A 20673-nucleotide genomic window follows, 5' to 3' on the forward strand; every position below is an offset into this window, starting at 1 on the left:
TTTATTTGCTTGGAAACTTCCTTTAAAATTCCTGGTAATTTATTTACATTGAAAAAAAAAATTGTTTATAATATAGTTTCCCCTTTAGTCTGGAGGGGATTACAAGATTTTACAAATGAGATAGTTAAGTATTAGATTTCAACCGACGAGATTTAGAGAGTGGGTTAAATAAAAAAAATATCTATCGAGAGTGGAGAAATTTTGTAATCCCCGAAAGCATTGGAGGATAATCTGTTTCTCCCACGAAATTGTGTTGAACTTAGAATGTAAAATGGCGGGAAAATTTTCTCAGAAATTTAATTACCGCTCGGAAGTAAAACAGTCATGAGCATTTTGAATCACCGACAAAGAATGGAAGACAAGTGGATATGCCTTTATTATTATTTTTTTTTGTATTCATGTATGATTTTTATTAACATTAGATGTCGTCCTTTTTGTACATAAATATTAAAGCTATTGCTCAAGAACTGTAATGCGCATGTATACTGTATTTTGATAATATGTATTCGGCTGAAATAGCCATGTGAATACTTCGTCAGTTGACCCTTTATTCTCATTAAAGTTTGTCACCAGTCCTGCTGTGTTTCCACTGGCGCTGTCTAGTTTTTATATCAAAAGTGTGAGACTTTCTTTTCTTCTTTCGAAAATATTAACTTTGTGCTGTTGTTTTTTTTAAATATTTGATTAATTTTGCATATTTTGAAAGATGTAGAATATGTACATGTATACATTCTTCTCCGTTTTCCATCTAAACTCTTCATTAATATGCATTCCCTACAATTTGATTAATGTGCAAACAATAAGAATAAATTTGAACCTGAACGTAGCACTGGGAATAAAGCAAATGAATAAAGTGTTCTTGAAAAACTAACACATTGAAATAGTTTCGATAACGACTTATAATTGAAAATGCACATGTGTATGCAGTTTACGCAAATATCCACAAATAACTAGTATTAAGCGTGGAGAAATGTTGTAACAAATCTAGATCTATTTTTAGAATACCAGGTTTATATACAACAATTTGTGTGTTTATCGATTGGCTGGCTTAGTCGTGTGGATACTTCGTTAGTAAACATTTTCCAAACCTGAAAAATCTTGTGAGTTCATCTCACAGTTTCCACTGATGCTGTCCAGCTTTTGTTTTTGGAAATGAAAATAGTGCGTTTGTGTCATCTAATTACTAAGCATATATGTATTACATTTGTACATGGCAAAATAGCATTAATTACATTTTCATTCTGTGTAATGATTTTTGGTAAGAAAGTTATAATACAGACAACTCAGCAAATGCCATTTTAGATGGGACGTTTCCCTCTTAATTGGGAAGTTATATCTTATAGCATGAGGTCTGGATTTTTCACAAATTCTACCCCTTAATTTGGTTTGTCTCGATTTGCTCGACAATTAATGCTATTTGTGCCCACCTAACCTGAAATCCTGGATCTGCCCCTGATTTGGCTACCAATTAATTGGTTTGTCCTTATTTTAAAAAACATATATACAAACAATACTAAATTTAGCTTACAGAATTTACTGTTGTTACATGGTATTTATATGGCCATGCGCCCGGGTGGGGGTACAAAAGAATGTCACCTATTGATAAGATATTTGTATTTATTAAAGGGGGTAGTTGCATGCTTTTAAAATGTATTATGCCGAAACACGAGAACCATACAAAACATACTCGTTATACAGAATCAATGTTGAGAATTTCATAGAAAACCACTGCCAAAACCTCATGGATTGATACATAACATATACCTAAATCTCCTCTAAATCTAGCACATTCAATACCTTTATGTTAGAAGTTTTCTAACTCTTAATCTATCTCGGATTGTTAAGCTTGCTTGACTTAATGAAAAAAAAACGTAATTTATTGCATTCAAAATATATAAAGTTAATGTAAAAAGACATAAGAATTGTCTTTAAAAACCAAACCTTAATCCATAATATGAACACGAAAATGAATATTTACTAACAGCTAAGAATAATTTATTTATGATTGATACAATGAATTTCAGTATACATGTAAGTGTCTGGTTCACTTAAATTTTATTGCATGTGAAGGGCATTTATCATACCTCGTCAATCATTTGAAATAGTGTTTAGATTTTGAAAACGCTATACACATAGCATGTTCAAGATCTTATAGATACAGTGCATGTACCTTTTTTTTTCACTTAAGGCAACTTACTTACTTCAACTTGTACTAAAATTCCTTATTCCTATATTTGTCCAGTGCTTGGGTGATGGATGCGTTTTTTTAACAGTCAGATGGCTTTCAAATGAGAACAAATACGCAAGGGCCTATTTGATCACTCTACTGAGGTTTACTTCATAGCTCATCTTAATAAAAAGAGAGAAAATAGTTTAAACAGATCCTTTATCAGGTTTCCACGTTCGTCTACCCTGGAGGTTAAGTTTTATATGCAACTTTGAGGTTATTTCTAGGAAAAAAGGGGACGCTTACCCTACCGGTGCATCTGTTCGATGCCCTATTTTTTAGTGGTGTTGCTCATTTACTTTTGTTTCTATATGCGTGTTAATTTTATTTGGCTATTTCATGTTTTGTTGTGTATGTCTATTAATTTAATTGTCTAATCGTCATCCTTTGATATCATTTTTTAATACCATTTGAATGCTGGTTTTCAAGATTTCTCTTACCCAACTCATATTCTTTGAAATTAAATTTAATTTGACAAATGTTCTGAGTAGGCATCACACTTTATGGGAGTTAAACATTGATCAGACATATAACTATGAATACAATTTTCGCCATCAGTTTTGTCATTTTCATGTAGATTTAAGATATAAACAATAACTTAAAATACTATAATGTAACACGAAATAAGAATATCAATTTGTTACACATGATAACAGTACAAATGGGTTGTCACCCTTTGCATGCACAGGTCTTGAAAGTTAAATGAATTGTAAGTTAAACTATATTATTATTTGCATGGAAATAATGAAGAGAACACCTTATGAACTGAAATGAAGAAATATACCTAATCATGATAAGTTGCCAAAGAGTTGCATTACAAGGTGATGATCACATATATTGAGTACATATGATTTTGTATTGAATATATATGAATACAGCCTGGGAAGCGGTTCAGAGATTTTTCCTAGATAATTTTTTTCACTTTAAATTATCTACTTGTTCTATCGTTTTTAAAAAGTGCTTTCCATTTTATTTGCTTGGAAACTTCCTTTAAAATTCCTGGTAATTTATTGACATTGAAAAAAAAATTGTTTATAATATAGTTTCCCCTTTAGTCTGGAGGGGATTACAAGATTTTACAAATGAGATAGTTAAGTATTAGATTTCAACCGACGAGATTTAGAGAGTGGGTTAAATAAAAAAAATATCTATCGAGAGTGGAGAAATTTTGTAATCCCCGAAAGCATTGGAGGATAATCTGTTTCTCCCACGAAATTGTATAGAACTCAGAATGTAAAATGGCGGGAAAATTTTCTCAGAAATTTAATTACCGCTCGGAAGTAAAACAGTCACGAGCATTTTGAATCACCGACAAAGAATGGAAGACAAGTGGATATGCCTTTATTATTATTTTTTTTGTATTCATGTATGATTTTTATTAACATTAGATGTCGTCCTTTTTGTACATAAATATTAAAGCTATTGCTCAAGAACTGTAATGCGCATGTATACTGTATTTTGATAATATGTATTCGGCTGAAATAGCCATGTGAATACTTCGTCAGTTGACCCTTTATTCTCATTAAAGTTTGTCACCAGTCCTGCTGTGTTTCCACTGGCGCTGTCTAGTTTTTATATCAAAAGTGTGAGACTTTCTTTTCTTCTTTCAAAAATATTAACTTTGTGCTGTTGTTTTCTTTTTTATAAATATTTGATTAATTTTGCATATTTTGAAAGATGTAGAATATGTACATGTATACATTCTTCTCCGTTTTCCATCTAAACTCTTCATTAATATGCATTCCCTACAATTTGATAAATGTGCAAACAATAAGAATACATTTGAACTAGAACGTAGCATTGGGAATAAAGCAAATGAATAAAGTGTTCTTGAAAAACTAACACATTGAAATAGTCTCGATAACGACTTATAATTGAAAATGCACATGTGTATGCAGTTTACGCAAATATCCACAAATAACTAGTATTAAGCGTGGAGAAATGTTGTAACAAATCTAGATCTATTTTTAGAATACCAGGTTTATATACAACAATTTGTATGTTTATCGATTGGCTGGCTTAGTCGTGTGGATACTTCGTTAGTAAACATTTTCCAAACTTGAAAAATCTTGTGAGTTCATCTCACAGTTTCCACTGACGCTGCCCAGCTTTTGTTTTTGGGAATGAAAATAGTGCTTTTGTGTCATCTAATTACTAAGCATATATGTATTACATTTGTACATGGAAAAATAGCATTAAAATTACATTTACATTCTGTGTAATGATTTTTGGTAAGAAAGTTATAATTCAGACAACTCAGCAAACGTCATTTTCGATGGGACGTTTCTCCCTTAAATTGGGAAGTTATATCTTATAGCATGAGGTCTGGATATTTCACAAATTCTACCCCTTAAATTTGTTTGTCTCGATTTGCCCACCTAACCTGTAATTTTGGATCTGCCCTTGATTTGGCTACCAAATAATAAGTTTGTCCCTATATTAAAAATGTACAAATACAAATAAAAAGAATACTAAATTTAGCTTATAGAATTTACTTTATTTATACGGCTATTGTACAGATTGGGGTTTTAAGGAATTTCACATATTGATAAGGTATCTTTTTTTATCAAAGGTTGGTAGGTGCTTTGTAACCTTTTATGCCAAATCACGAGATCGATAATAACATACTCGTTATACGAAAATAATGTTCAGAATTGCAAAGAAAACCACTACCAAAACTTCATGCATCGGTTGAGAAATCGCCAACACCTAAATCTGTTCTAAAGCTACCACATTGAATACTATTACAATAGAAGTTATCAAGTTTTATAACACTTTACCTCGGTTTTTTCAGTCTACCCCGGAGGTTATATTTTATAAGCAACTTATGAGCTGTTTATAGAAACACGGAGGACGCTTACCCTGTCGTTACACCTGTCCATGCAGCCAATGTTTAGTGGAGTGTGGTTTCTATGTGCCATGCAGTCAATGTTTAGTGGAATATGGTTTCAATGTGCGTGGTAATTTGGCTATTTCATGTTTTGTTATGTGTGTCTATTTTCTTTTTCTAATCGTCATCCTTGATATCTTTCTTTTTTATTACTATTTGTATCCTGTTTTCCTTGATTGCCCTTTCCAAACTCACATCCATTAAGTATCTGTCTTTATAAATATCAGACTGTAGGTGATTCATTCATCTCAAAAACCCACCGAATTCAGTTTTATTTCTTTTTCAGAAACTGTTGTAGATCACATAACCAGCCTTGGTTTTTCATTTGGGGGTTGGGCTTTTGAGAAAAAAAAATATATAGATTTTACATGAAATTCACACCTTGCAAGAGATAAATAATCGTTCTTGAGTTTGTTTGATTTGGTAGATTTTAGTGGGAGGTTGATGTGTATTTCGCTCAAACGTACAGATCTAAATACAGAAATGACTATAGTCACATAAAAATATAGTATATGTAAACCAAACAAGCATTGTCTGATATATGGGTTTTTCTACACAATGATTTGCCTTACCATAGGCAATGTCTGAATTTTTATTGGAATGGTACTTAAAATTAAATTTAATTTGACAAATGTTCTGAGTACACATTACACTTTATGGGACGTAATCATTGACTCCACATATAACTAATATAATTCTGGATCTGCGCCTGATTTGGCTACCAATTAATTGGTTTGTCCCTATTTTAAAAAATATATATACAAACAATACTAAATTTAACATATAATACAATTTTCGCTGTCATTTTTGTCATTTTCATGTAGATTTATTGAATGAATCTAGTACTGCATGGACATGTCTACCTATTTGTGCTTACCGAAATTCTGGTATGCGTTACTTAATGTTTTATCTATTCATCGCCTTCGAAAAACACTTTTTCAGTTGTGAAATTAATTTTTAGATTCCACTTTCATTTTTATTAAGTTGCACTCCAGCTAAGAATCATGAAAAATGTGATACATGGTTGGAAAGCCTACACATTTTTATTTTTGATATTTTGTTTAAAATGCTTCAGTAAACAGAAATTAATATTTGGTTTTTCGTATAACCCGTGCTCATAGGAGATAATAATTGTATAGAATGCACTGTAGAATTCAAAATTAAGGAAGATAACTCTATAAATGCCACTCAAATATAATAGAATTTATTGGAGTTTTGATGTTGATTATCTCTTGAGAGCAGGTAGATTTGAATGAATAATTACACATTTCATAATATAGACCCATAAAACAACTTAATTACAATAATAAAAATATGTAGCCTTTTGGGGGGAGGTGTATCACATTTTTCAGATTTTGCATGATTCTTACAAATACACTACTTAACATGACTGTATACTTCTACAGTTGAACTAAACACTAAAAAAACGTGAACCTGTCAGCATACGAAAGTTTTAATACCTATTATAAAGGTGTGAATTTGTCTGAAAAGTACATTTAAGTGAGGCTTGAGGAGTAAACATAAGCAATAACTTGAAATACTACAATGTAACACGAAATAAAAATATCAATTCGCTACACATGAAAAGAATACGATAGGGTTGTCACTCTTTGCATGCGCCGATCTTGAATGTTGAAATAATTGTAAGTTAACTTGTGTCATTATTTGCTTGAAAATATGAAGGAAAATCCTTATTAATTGAAATGAAGACATATACTTAATCATAATAAGTAGCAAAGGTATTACATTACCAAGGGATGATCACATACGTTGAGTGATTTAAAATTTCGTATTGAATGTAAATGAGTACAACCTGGGAAGTAGTTCAGAGATGTTTCCATGGATGATTTTTTTTTCACTCTAAAATTATCTACTTGTTCTGTTGTTTTTAAAAGGTGATATTCATTTTTATATGCCCGGAGACTTTAAAATTCCTGAGAAACAATAAGCAAGACAACCAAATGTAGACTAAAAAGAAACATTCCGACTGTATCATGGAAATCTGATGCCAATACAAGGTTCACTGCAATTTACACCATAATTTCATAATGTCTTTATTTTACCAGGAATAGAAAATACACAAAATTCTGTAATCATAGAAAAAACCAAGGGTACACAATCATAGGTTTAACTATTAATTCAAATTTGTGTGTAAGGTTTTTTTTCATATCGGTATGTAGAAAATGAATTTCGATATTTTTTCCGAATCAAAGTTTAAAATAAATATAACATTTAATTAAAACGTAAGATTTAATTGATTTGTAGGGATCAAATAATCCATTTTTTTCATTTTAAAGGACTGCAAGCCATTTTAGCAAGTTTTACAAAGGTCTTTATCTACATACACATGACAATTTCACTATATATATAATAAGCACCTAAATGTTTTGAAATAAGTTATTCAAATGTATTCTAAAACTTACACCATCTTCTATAATCAAATATTTGGATTTGAGGTCCATAGACAATATTCTAAATGGAGAAATCCGGAATTGTTCCGAAATTATACGACCCTACTAGACAAAAACTGGTACCAAAATAAGCATTCTCATATAACAAAACTTTTGTCTGAATTTTCTGTTTGTAGTACGTAAGGGCATTGTTTGGTTTTATAAATAGATTTTTCTACTAATAAATCAAAATCAATTTCCTGCGTGACCCCCCCCCTTTTTCTTCTTTCAAAGACCTGCCATTTAACACCAAATAATCTTGACCGGAAGTGGAGGAAGTTAATTTAAATTAATGATTTTTTTTATTTGGAAAATCTTCTATTAATCAAATAACATAAGACAAGAAAACCAGCCAGTCGGGTTGGAGTTAGTTCTCTTAGCTTACAATTAAAACAGTCAAAGTTGGGAAGATGACAAAAGGACTTTTAAATTAATATTTTGATAAACCCAGTATGGCTTCCCGATGGCCAATAAGTAAAACCACACATTTATATACCTACAATAAACTTTTAATATTTTGTACACTTTGCTAAAAAAACCTTTTGACATAATACCGAAATTAATTATTTCATGCCTTCGAGGAGGATATGAATTTGTACTTGGATTACAAATGTGCATGTACATGTCTTACACTGTTTTGATTAATTGTCGTAATGTGTTGTAGGGTCAGATGTAAGGTGGTAAACACAATAATTACATGCTGTGTTGTTATTTGAATTAAGCCAACAAAGGTAAGACCATAATCCTTTTGAAGGATTTCATAGAATAATACATTGTTTGCATTTTTACTACAAAATACGGTAAAAAAGATATCCCTTAAGATAAAATAGAAAACTTCAGTTCATTCATGCTTAGTAAGATGTCATTCATATTAATGTAATGTGTTTTACGCAACTAGCTATTTTCTTTAGTATTGGGCATTATTTTTAACCTTGTAATATGTAATAGTAATTTCGTGTTTTTCTTTTCTTACTTTATCAAAATCATATTTCAATCATTTAAATAATCAATAAAATGTAAATTTAATATAATTCAGAATAATTCGTTGCATAAATTTAATTTAACAAATATAGGTAATAAAGTCACACTTAAGCAACAGTTTAAAAATAATAATTAGAAATGACAGAAACCTTTACACAGTTGATTTATATAACGTATTTAAGTGAAACCGTGGAAGATTGCACTCTTCATCATATCAGACAAAAATTCCTAGTCATCATTATTGTCTCGATTATTATTCATGTATAAAAGTTAACATTTCCAAAAGGTATCTGCTCAATGAAGTCAAATTTATGAATATGCCATAATTGTCTTTAACATCATACAAGTATTCCCTTCTTCGTTATAGAATTGTTTTCTTTTGACAGATGAAATGTAAATTACTTGCACTTGCTGTACCGGTAGTGTTCTTGTTTGGATGTATAATAGCTGGTGAGTGTCAACTGTACAAAAAAAATAAAATAACGAAGATTGCGTACTATTTTCCTCCCTTTTTCACGAACAGTCTCATATTGAAACTTATAATACATTTTGTTCTTTATGGTTGTTCTATTAAGAGGGTGTCCATCCAAAAACCAGGCAGTTGGTTGATCATGACAAATTTTGTCAAAAAAAAAATCCTTTTTTTATCAAAAATGCATTCTTTCTCAAAGTCGAATGATGGTTTTTGTTTTTGTTTTGTTTTTGTTTTGGCGGCCTCTTAATCATTTTAGTAACTTTTTGTAAATACTCTTATACGTAAAACTATTCGCTTTATAGTTTCTAATGTTAATGTTGAAGCTTTCCGATTACTGGGCCATGCGCTAGTTTATTGTTACATTTCATATATAATCTTATTTTAATTAATAATTGATTATAATATATTTTGTTTGTAAGAATAAATTTTAAAACACATTTCAACATGGGTTCTAATAATTTAAAATGTTTAAAATATCTTAAATCATTAGATTACTAAAATTATTTATTCATCTTTACTTTCATATTTAGAAACGAAAATACAGATCGCGAATAGGTGAATATTTACTTGTTGATTTTTTGTAAAGTTGAAATTTTCACTATAAATAATACATTTTAATATTTTGATCTCTAAATTTCAGAAATATCAGTAAAATGTTTGCAGTGTATCTGTAATGTAAGTTGAATGATATAACGTGTTGTCGATTTTTGTAATTCATATGAAATAAAGGAACGGTCATGTAAAACAAATTTGTTCATATACATTACGGAAGTCCTGGTAAAAACAATCATTTTCACCTGTAGTAATACAAATTTCCAAGAACAACTTATGCACTTAATTGCCATATATATATATATGTTTTTTTTTAATTCATATCGCATAATATTGTTAATATTTTATCTGTTGTTTCTATGTTAAAACACGTCTCGAACAGAAACCAATAACATTTGGCATGATTAGCATAAAGGCACGATACAGAATAAGGCACATTTTTACAATCTACAGAACAAAAATAACAGAATTTGCCATTTAATGTCTATTTAGTGCATTTTGTTCCGTTGAACTAATTTTAACGATCGGTAGTTCCCCTTTGATCTTACATCAAATTGTGGTACCATACCTGCTGTGTTGGTTTGGCTAGGAGTAGATCTTAAATTAAGGGTCAGTCTCTGTAAGAATCAGGCGGTGTGAAACGTGGAATGAAAAAAAAACCTACTATTTTGATACTTTAATAGAGACAATTTGCACCATCCGAATCGGGGAAAACAGACAAGATTTTATATAAAACATTCGTTGATTGAGTTATAATTTCATTGGAATGCAATGAAAATGAAAAATTAAAAAGGGCAGACACTCTGTCAAAAACCTCATTTTTCTTGCAATCTATTGACATATTTAAGTGCAAACCTAGTGATGAACAGAAAAAAATAATGGTCTTTTTACCCTATCGTTGCTCCTGGTCCATGCTCCCAGTTTTTAGTGGAATCCGAGTTGCTCATTTTCTTTTGTTACTTTGTATGTATGATTTTAGTTACTTTATGTTCTTTGTTGTGTATGTCTGTTTTGTATGTCTGGTCTTTGTCCTTTGCTTACATTCTTTTGATTATCACTATAACCTTGGTTCCCTTGATAACTCTTTCAAATAGAGAAATCATCCTTGAGTGAGATTATATTGTTAGATCAGTTGGTCTTTAACATGAATATTTATGATTTTCCCATTTTGCTTAATTCTTACAAATACTTATACTTAAAAACTGAAAACATTGACATTCTGATGGTAATGCTTCCGTTTTTACATTGATTTTGCACTGAGTTCCACAATAGTTAATCAGCATGTCTTCTAATTAAATCCTCAATATACCTATAGGTGGAATCAGGGTGCAACCAAAAAGAAAACTGTAACAGCAATGGAGGATATGAAGCTTGTGGGGCATTCCATATTTATGAAGCATATTGGATAGACTGTGGGAAACCTGGTTCAAGTAAGTTTTTATAGATCCCCTTCATACATACTTAAACAGCAGACAGGTTTTTTAGAGAGGAGGTGACGCACGCATGCCAAAAATCGACAATATTTACTTTCATTTCTTATTCAGAGACAGTTATTTACCACATTAACAGTCTTATTAAAAAAATCATCCAATAAGTCTGACAATATTAGTACTTGTTCGTTAAAGTTTTTTTGTTTGTTTGATATTAGACCATATTATTTCAACACAAATTTTATTGAAATAAATGTTGATTTGTTTTGTCATGACTGCACGTGTTACGATATTTTAGCATATCAAATACCTTTAATTGAATTTTATTGCTATGCCAGGTTTCAAAAACTGTACCTTAGACTATGAATGTTCGAAAGATTGTGTGATGAAATATATGAAGAGATACGGAGGAATAACTTGCCCTAACACGTGTGAGGACTATGCCAGAATGCACAACGGTGGTCCATACGGATGTCAAAATAATGCCACAGATACCTACTGGGCTAGGATGAGGAGTGTAAACTGCACTAGTTCAAGCTGATATGTTTTATTGTGATACTAAAATTTAAAAATAAAAAAAGTAATGATAGTTTTGACATTTTTTTCCCTAGACATCGCTTACATTTATTACATGAAGATTAAAAGTGATGTCATTAATATTTTAACTGATAGAGACTTCAGTTAAGAAGAACACTGAAAGCCATAGTATTTGCCTCAATGACATCCCCAAGTATGATGCGTGTAATGTCATCTTTCAACTCGTGTAAGTCCTTTTGGAGACATAATCTTTTATACTGGAATCAAAACGCATGTGACCAGTCATCAGGGAGTACCATAAAAAGAAGCAGATATAATGCAAAAAGATGCAATAGAAGTGAAATCCTTCGACATACAGAAAAACAAAAAGCAAAACATCAATAAAAACCGGGAATAAATTCAGATATTTTGAAAGGGCGACAAATCAAGGCTTCATATATTTTGTTTCAGAACAATAATTTCGTGTGAATGTATATTTATTAAAAATCTTCCACAAGAATCTTCTGTTTAAAATGATATTTTATTGTACGATATCTTTCAAATTCACTAGAAAGTCATTTTACTTACAGTCACAAAATGGAACGATTTGATACGCTGCCAATGCTCTTCAATTTAATAAAAAATCTCTACTTTTTAGTAACATGTATTGAGTTATTTATGTTCTGTCTGTTGAAATAGGGAACATTGTGTCAGATGATATGCGTATGTCTTCATGGTGCAGATGAAGCATGCTTATTATGGCGGTTGTAGAATTTCTGAATCGACGCTGTTTATATATACATATTGATGTCACATAACTTTGCCATATCAGCTTGTTACCTAACGTCCGTTTTATTACTGAAGATGTTTTCTTCAGTGATTCTTCAGTAAGATTTGCAATCTTAATTTCTTGGGGTGGAAGGACAAAACAGTAAATATCTTTTCAAGTAAAGTGTATACGAGAAAATAAAATATTACATATTGAACTAAGGCATATCTTCATTATTCTCCACTGTTCGACTGAACTTTGATAGGGACGAAAAGTCAGCAACTTCCTTTTTATAGGGGTTGGAAACAAAATGGCTCAAAACTGTTGTGTCAAAACTGGTGCACGTACTTCAGTATTGATTTGTATTATATTCTAATTTTTAAACTGGCGCAGAATCGGAGTTTTATGAAGTCTCGCAGATTCTCCTTGGTAGAGACAATATCAACAAATTCGTTATTTAAGCACACATTTTAGATATGTCCTTTAAAATTAAAGTTAAAATTATATTAAAATCATAATTATAAAACTTTATTATTTTAGTTAAGTACAAATTAATATCGTGTGTTATGGCATACGAGCAAAGAATCATGTATTAAGATAACACTGTTATGTGGTCTAAATTCAAACCTTATTAAATGTAATCCTTTAAATATATTTTCCCAAGATATGTTTTGTTTCAAAACTACCATTAATTTCTTGTTCTAAGTAGCTAACATGAGCAGAAAACTGTCTATTGACAAACATTTATACTCGCAGCAAGTGTGAAGTGTAAACAATACAAACTTGTCTATATGCCTTGCTTTAACTCTTACAACCTATCCATCAATCCTAGTTTTGGGGATTTGATACACCGCATCTACCCCAAAGAACTTGAGATAAAGGATACTACAGACACTGTGAGGTCAGCCTCATATCTTGACCTACATTAAGAGGCCAATGGTAAAGGAAAACTATTGACCAAACATTACAACAAATGTGATGACTTTTCATTCAGCATTGTCAACTTTCCTTTCATCTGTGGCAACATCCCTTCAGCACCTGCGTATTGAGTGAAGTCATCACCACAAAAGTTATATGGTCGTCATCAAGAACTCGTGGATCGATACCGTGTATCCATCTGCATTATGAAACTGATTTGTTCAATGTGTCATAGTTTTTCTTTCATCTTCCGTCTACCCTGGATTTGACTTTTTATGACCAACTGGGCGGTAGTTTCAAGAAAAGCAGAGGACGCTTACCCTACCGGTACACCTGGTCCATGCCCCAGTTTTCAGTGGAGTCCGAGTTGCTCATTTACTTTTGTTACTTTGTATGTATTATCTTAGTTACTTCAAGTGCTTTTTGTGATTGTCTGTTTTCCATATCTGGTATTTGTCTCTACATTATATTCTTTTGATTTTCGCTATAATCTTGGTTCCCTTGATCACTCTTCTACACCCTGCATACTTGTTGTGTAGAATAAAATTTTCTGTTGTTAACGATATACACCTAAAGTGTTTTGTAATTCTTTTACTTCAGAAAACCACTCTAGACTTATCTTTCTTTTGTTATCATCACTCACCTTATGGTATGGGTTAACAATTATGTATGCTTTAGACCTTATAAGGTAATTTAGTCGTCCATAAAGTAATTCACTATTTTTTTCTTAATGAGTAAACACCAAACATACTCGTTTAAAATACTACAGACCATCTACCATCAATCTCTCAGATGATAAATATATTAAACCCTATAAGAGGATTAATACCAGCAACAGGTGGGTTTATTTGACAGTCTTCTTGGACAGCTTTTTTTTTCGAAATAAAAATGAAACTGCTATATGCGAAATCACTCAAATATGGTTAAATGCGATGATACCCGTGGAGTAGATATATACTGACTAACTCTTTCAATGGGATGAATGTGGTAAGTTTTCGGACTAGAAAACGTTATAATATCATTTAAATTAAGACTTTTCCGTTGACATGAACACAATATTTGATTGTTTTGTTATATTTATGTGAACTCCTGATACTTTCGTCATCTCCACGCATTTCAGATGTAAAATTGAAATTAAAAGCAATAATTACAGTATCATGACATTTTTTTAAGAATCATATAGTTATAATGTATTGAATTTTACATTTATTAATTAAAGGAATATTTGACAGTGGCTAAATTCAAGAAAAACATCACAGTAATTCTGTTTATGGTTGACTTTTCTTGATGCATAAGTTATATACTATATTTTACTAAAAAGAGTTTAAATGAGTTTAAAGGAGATATTTTTGTTATACAATCAATCTGACAAATGAATTTGCGTTGTTTTGTCCTTTTTTATGTCATAAATGATGTTTCTGTATGTTTTTCAATGAGTCTACAACATAAATAAATGCACAAAATTTACTTGTTTTAATGAGGTGTTTATACTACATGCATGACCGTTACTATAAATATCAAGGAGAATATGTTAACATGAAAATAAGGCCATTATTCCTTATATTATTGTAAACTTTTGATGCACATGTGAACTAAAAATGCAGGAAAGCTAATGAAGCATCTCAAATGTTGTTCCGTTCGTTTTTCTAATGCATATGACACATTTGAATAAACAAAGGTCTTTGATGTCGTATTAATCGACTGTTAATAATTTTATATGAGAATTGCTTGTAGGTAAATTAAAGTGACCTTTTGCTATTTACTTTGCAGCACGTGCCGCCTGTGTTAAAGCCGATTTATAGATTGGTGTATTTATTTGCCTTAACTACAGCTGTCGTCCTGTTTTATTTGACAAAGTGTAGGACCTCAGGTAATTCTGTAGATTAAATAAAATCCCATGTCGGAAACTAAAGTAGTAATCAATTATCATTATATCTTTGCGGGTTTATTGTTGCAATTATATATATACTTAATATGATTAAATTTCATTTGCTTTGGTTCAAAACGAAATCGCGCATGATTTCATTAAAGATATGAACTGCTCTGTACAGTAAGAACAGTACAAAGTTTTTCATAAAAGCAGAATAGAAGTAATCAATAAAAAAAGACTCGAAAGTAAACGTAAAAATAAATTGAATCAGACAAGGTTCTTAGTTTTTTTTTTCAAAAAAGTAAGTGTATTCTTCATGCACATGTTCTATGATATATACACACAGATAATCAGACTTTTTGTCCCTGACGAAGGCCTTAAGGCGTAAAATTTTGGCCCACATTCTTAAATTTTTGACCTTTTATTTGTATTTTTTGTTTATAGTTCCTTTTTATCTTTTAAATGTGACTATTGCTCATTTATTTATTATTCTAAAGCAGCACACAGACTTTAAAAAAAAAACGGATATGAATGCAGGAATTTATCGCTATCGTGATCCCATGTTATCTTTAAACTTATTGCTAATTTAAGTACTTTGGAATGTTTTCAATTATATTTTCATTAGTGCAAAACAATTATACTACGCTTTTCTATAGGTGACAGACGCCTGTCCAACACTTCTATCAAAAGTGTTCATATCGGTAGACTAGTGTTTAACCGGGAGAATAATACAGTGGCGCATGACCAGAAAGGTACTCTATATATATCTGAATATTATAATCACACCAACAATAACAACTATTTATACATATTTCCAAGCTTTGCACAGCTGCTGACGTTCTAAATTTACTCTAGACGCTGCTGCAATGTCAAAATAAATTGAATAATTTTACGCGACATTATTCCGATTGTCAAACGACGTATGATTTGAATTAAGGCCGAGAATTTCGAAAGGCCTGTCTGCAGCGATTAGTAAGAGAGAAAACGAACGTCTGCGACTGCATATAACATGGATGCCCCGGTAATATATTCATTCCACAAGTTTCTCTAAAATAACCCTGGGTCACTGATGACTTCTTCTTTCCTTTGATTGCCTGTGTGGATAAGACTTTATTCTATTTATTTTTACATAAAAAAGAAACGTTTAAATATTTCTGTAAAAATTACTTATATTTCTTTCCTTTTGATACAAATGCACAATAATAAAGTTAATTTAGCTAATTTTATCTAGGTTTTATTTATATTTCATTAGCGGCAATTTACTCATATTTTGTGCATATCCATCAGTATTGACCAGGGAACCAGATTACCCCTGCATGGGGCTTGACATATCCTAATCCCAAAATTACTTTATAACACTCATAAGAAGAAATGTAAATCCATTACTTGATACATCATAGTTTACTAAATAAAGAATAAGGAAGTATTTGATATGTTATTCAAGCCTAAAAGGTGAACATTTATCAGTAATAGGTTTATATGACTGAACTTAACATCTTCAAGATATAAAAATTAATGTGCTTACAAATCTAAAATATTCCGTTTGAATAATTTTTCAGCTTTTTGTTTGTTGTTATTCTTATTTTTGTGTTTGCCATAGTACTATCTCTGAAATATCGAGTGTCCTATTCTTTGATGAACGGTGGACAATGAAAAATGAAAAAGGTAGGAAATTGTATTAAGCATTTAGAAACAAAGATTAGAGGTGGAATGTGACATGGAGGTTTTAAATAAACAATGAGTTAATCAAAACATTTTGTCACAATATGTCTCTAAATGAAATGAATCTGATTTTTTTATTGTTTAGATAGTAAGTGCATCCGAGGTGTTTTGTTTTCAAGAACCTTAAGGATGTGGTGCGTGTATAATGTAATATAGCGCAATTTTTGCTAGCTGAAATCGCCGATTTTTATAAATGTATTTTTGTTCGAACATAATGTTCAGAAACAAGAATCCTGTAGAAAATTCAATGGTCATAAAACGTTTTTATATATTTCGTTGATAAATGAGTTTCTAGAACAAACTGTCATCCAATCCAATAAAGTTTCAGGCATGTCGTTCGTCGTACAAAAAACAATACCGAATCTTTTTTTTTAAATCAATGTGGGTTACACATCCAGCTGTATTCAACCATAATGTCGATAATCGCAATTCGACTCTTTAAATATCATATGAACATTGATTATATGATAAAAAGCACGAAATAGTTTTTAATGGTCATGTTGCTTTCGTTGCAGGTATAAATAGGTCTACTTACGCCACCACTCAGAAGAAAAGGCAATTGTTATTGATAACGTACATGCGTAGTGGCTCAACTTTTACAGCGGATATTTTGCAACAGTCTCCTGACGTCTTTTATATATATGAACCATTTAAAGCAATGAATAAAGAATTTTTTAAAGCTGGCAAGGCTTGCAAAACGATAAATGGCCAATGCAGGTAGTCATGTAGTCGTAGTAACAACGGGCTAGTAAACTGAAACGACCTCTCACTATCATTTGGTTAAGTTAAAGCTTGTTTATCATTTAGTCCTAAAATAAATTAGTATAAAACTACACTTGGAATATCGGTCGTATTAAAGTATACAAAGACATCTTTAGATCAACTGATTTGAGTGAAGAGTAAAATTTATTCTTACCACCTTATTCAAGGAGCGAGGAAAAATCAAATAGAATCAATTTACACCCGAATATATATATATATATATATATATATCTAAAATATAAAAATATTTTTTTAAAAACGTAAATGAACCAAGCTTATTACGTTATATAGGCAGTAACAACACGAAAGCAATGAACATTTTACTTGGCATTGTAAATGCTCTAAGCATTATTGTTTCACTACTGTTTACCGATAACACACATGCTCTTATATCGCTGTATTAAACTTAGAGAGTAAAAACATTGAGAATATATTTGCATAAAAGAAGTTAAATCAATGAAGTGTTTCAACTTACGACAAACGTTTTTTTTAATTCAGACCATCCCCTACAAGAACCCGACGGCTTCTTTATGACACTTACAGTATATTGACATGCCATATCGGTAACACGCAGAAAAATGTAATCCGCAAATTGAAACAAACTGTGAAAGCTAGCAAACAACACCACGAATTTACTCTGTGCTTAGGTCGCTATAAAGAAAGGTCATGTATTCGTGTATTGGAAAGAAACTGTACAAACAAACTAGTATCAATGATAAAGAGTATAAGACTGACACTTGATTTTACTATTCAACTTGTTAAGAAAATGCCAGATTTGAAAATAATACACCTATTACGTGATCCACGAGGTATATTAGATTCTCGTCGTCACGGGGGTTACCTCAAACTGGATAATTTTCCATTAGCAGCTAAAGTCCTCTGTGAAAGAATGACACATGACCTACTTACGGCGGAGGTACTAAATAAAAACTATCCTGATAAATATCTGAAGGTGTATTATGAGTCATTAGCGCAACACCCACTGCAAGGAGCCAAGCTTTTATATGATTTTAGTGGACTACCTCTTACAAATTACATTAAAAGCTACGTGACAAATATAACACATGGATCACAAAACAGTGGATACTTTAGTACTGTGAGGAAAGATTCCAGCAAGGTCTCTAGCAAATGGCGACAAACTTTACCGTATAAGTATGTGAAGCTGATAGATAGTAAATGTGCCTTATTTTATGAATTGTCAGGATATCATAAGATACCATCAAAATATCATTTATATAGTGAGAAGTTCCAAACATTAGACACAAAGTGACTAAAACCAATGCTATTAACCTGTGTCTTCATATGTACACATGTTCTAGTAAGTTATTCTTAATCGTGGATTTAGATTTGTACGCTTTGAACTTGTTACTTATTGTAACATTTTTATATGTTGTTATTAAAACAGCATAGATATATTTTATAATGCATTTATCTTATTTATTATACTGTGGTGTAATTTTTTCTTGATTACGGTACAAGGATGTGATCTCTCGTTTTTTTTATGATACAATGGAATTATTTCTCCTTGTTTATGATACAATATCATTATTTCTCTTTGTTATAACACGATGTTTATGCAACTATGGTATGATTTCTTCTTTAGGATACTGTTGGTTTATGATATGGCGTTTTTTCTTCTTGTTTATGGTAATAGGATGAGATATCTCGTTTTTTTTTATGATACAATTGAATGATTTCTACTTCTTTATGGTACTATGATGTGCTTCTCCTTGTTTATGATATAATGTTGTGATCTGGCTTTGTTTATGATATAATATTGTGATCTGGCTTTGTTTATGATATTAAGGTATGATTTCGTCTTGTTTATGATCTTTGACCTTTACTTGTTTAGGATTCTATTGTGTAATTTCTCTTAATTCATGATTCCATGGTGTGATTTCATCTTCTTTATGGTACTGTGATGTGTTTTGTCTTTGTTTATGAAAATTGTTGTGATTTCTCCTTGTTTATGATACTATGGTGTAATTTCGCCTTGTTCATGATACTATGGTGATATTTCTCCTTGTTTATTTATGATACTATGGTTTGTCTCGCTTTGTATATGGTACTTTAGTGTGATTTCTACTTATTTAAGATACTACTGAGTGTTTTCAATTTGTTTATGATATACTGGTGTGGTTTCTCTTTGTTTATGATACTATGGTCTTATTTCTCTTTGTTTATAATACCATAATGGTATTTATCCTTGTTTATGATTTCTCCTTTTTATTATACTATGACGTGTTTTCTCCTTGTTTACGATATAATGTTGTGATATCTCCTTGTTTAGGGTACTTCAGTTTGATTTCGCCTTTTTTTATGATATTAAGATGGGATCCTTACTTTTTTATGGATACTATTATAATATTTCTACTTCTCTATGACTATATGATCTGATCTCCATCTGCATCATGAAAACTGATTTATTCAACGTATCATAGTTTTCCTTTCCTCTTTCGTGTACCCCCGGACTTGACTTTTTATGATACTCTGCGGGTGTTTCTAGAACAACAGAAGACGCTACCCCTACCGGTGTACCGGGTCCATGCCCCCAGTTTTTAGTGGAGTCCGATTTGCTCATTTGCTTTTGTTACTTTGTATGTATGATTTTAATTACTTTGTGTTCTCTCTTGTATGTGTCTGTTTTCCATGTCTGGTCTTTGTTCCTGGATTACATTCTTTTGATTACCGCTATAACCTTGGTTCCCGTGATTACTTTTTACTCTTTTAGAATGTATGGTTGGATCTCTCCTAGGTGTGAATTCACATTGTTTATGGTGGTATGATGAGATTTCTCCTTGCTTAAAATTCTATGGCGTGATTCCTCGTTTGTATAGGGTACTTAAGAGTGATTTCTACTTGTTTATGATACTATAGTGTGATGTCCTCTTTTTATGATACTATTGTGTTATTTCTCTATGTTTAGAAACCTATGGTGTGATCACTCCTTGTTTATAATACTATGGTGTTTCATCTTGTTTATGATTGCATGGTGTGAATTCTCCTTTTTAAGATACTTTGGTGTGATCTCTCCTTTGTATTTGATACTTAAGTGTAATATCTACTTGTTTATAGTACTATGTTGTGATGTCCTCTTGTTTTATGATACAG

At 31.2% G+C, this 20673-nt stretch overlaps 2 protein-coding genes across 3 annotated transcripts; both read left to right on the top strand.

The window, feature by feature from the left end:
- The first annotated feature begins 8201 nt into the window (after positions 1-8201).
- Positions 8202-11594, top strand: LOC148611994 (lysozyme-like). Its single transcript, XM_088595437.1, has 5 exons — positions 8202-8298; positions 8935-8998; positions 9664-9698; positions 10891-11005; positions 11344-11594. The coding sequence occupies exons 2-5, from the start codon at positions 8935-8937 to the stop codon at positions 11544-11546; spliced, it is 417 nt and encodes a 138-aa protein (XP_088451563.1). The 5' UTR covers positions 8202-8298; the 3' UTR covers positions 11547-11594.
- A 2456-nt stretch (positions 11595-14050) lies between these two features.
- Positions 14051-18918, top strand: LOC148611995 (carbohydrate sulfotransferase 4-like). 2 transcript variants are annotated; one of them, XM_088593063.1, is made up of 5 exons: positions 14051-14195; positions 14979-15078; positions 15735-15830; positions 17316-17517; positions 18061-18918. In XM_088593063.1, the coding sequence occupies exons 1-5, from the start codon at positions 14187-14189 to the stop codon at positions 18830-18832; spliced, it is 1179 nt and encodes a 392-aa protein (XP_088449189.1). In that variant the 5' UTR covers positions 14051-14186; the 3' UTR covers positions 18833-18918. The 2 variants fall into 2 exon arrangements, with proteins under 2 accessions (XP_088449189.1, XP_088449190.1); XM_088593064.1 differs by lacking the exons at positions 14051-14195; positions 14979-15078 and adding an exon at positions 16679-16743 and having other exon boundaries at positions 15743-15830.
- Positions 18919-20673: the final 1755 nt, after the last annotated feature.

Source organism: Perna viridis, chromosome 7 (genome assembly GCF_037379345.1).
Source record: "Perna viridis isolate PV_CMFRI_1.1 ecotype Kerala chromosome 7, ASM3737934v1, whole genome shotgun sequence".
NCBI classification, from domain to species: Eukaryota; Metazoa; Mollusca; class Bivalvia; order Mytilida; family Mytilidae; genus Perna; species Perna viridis.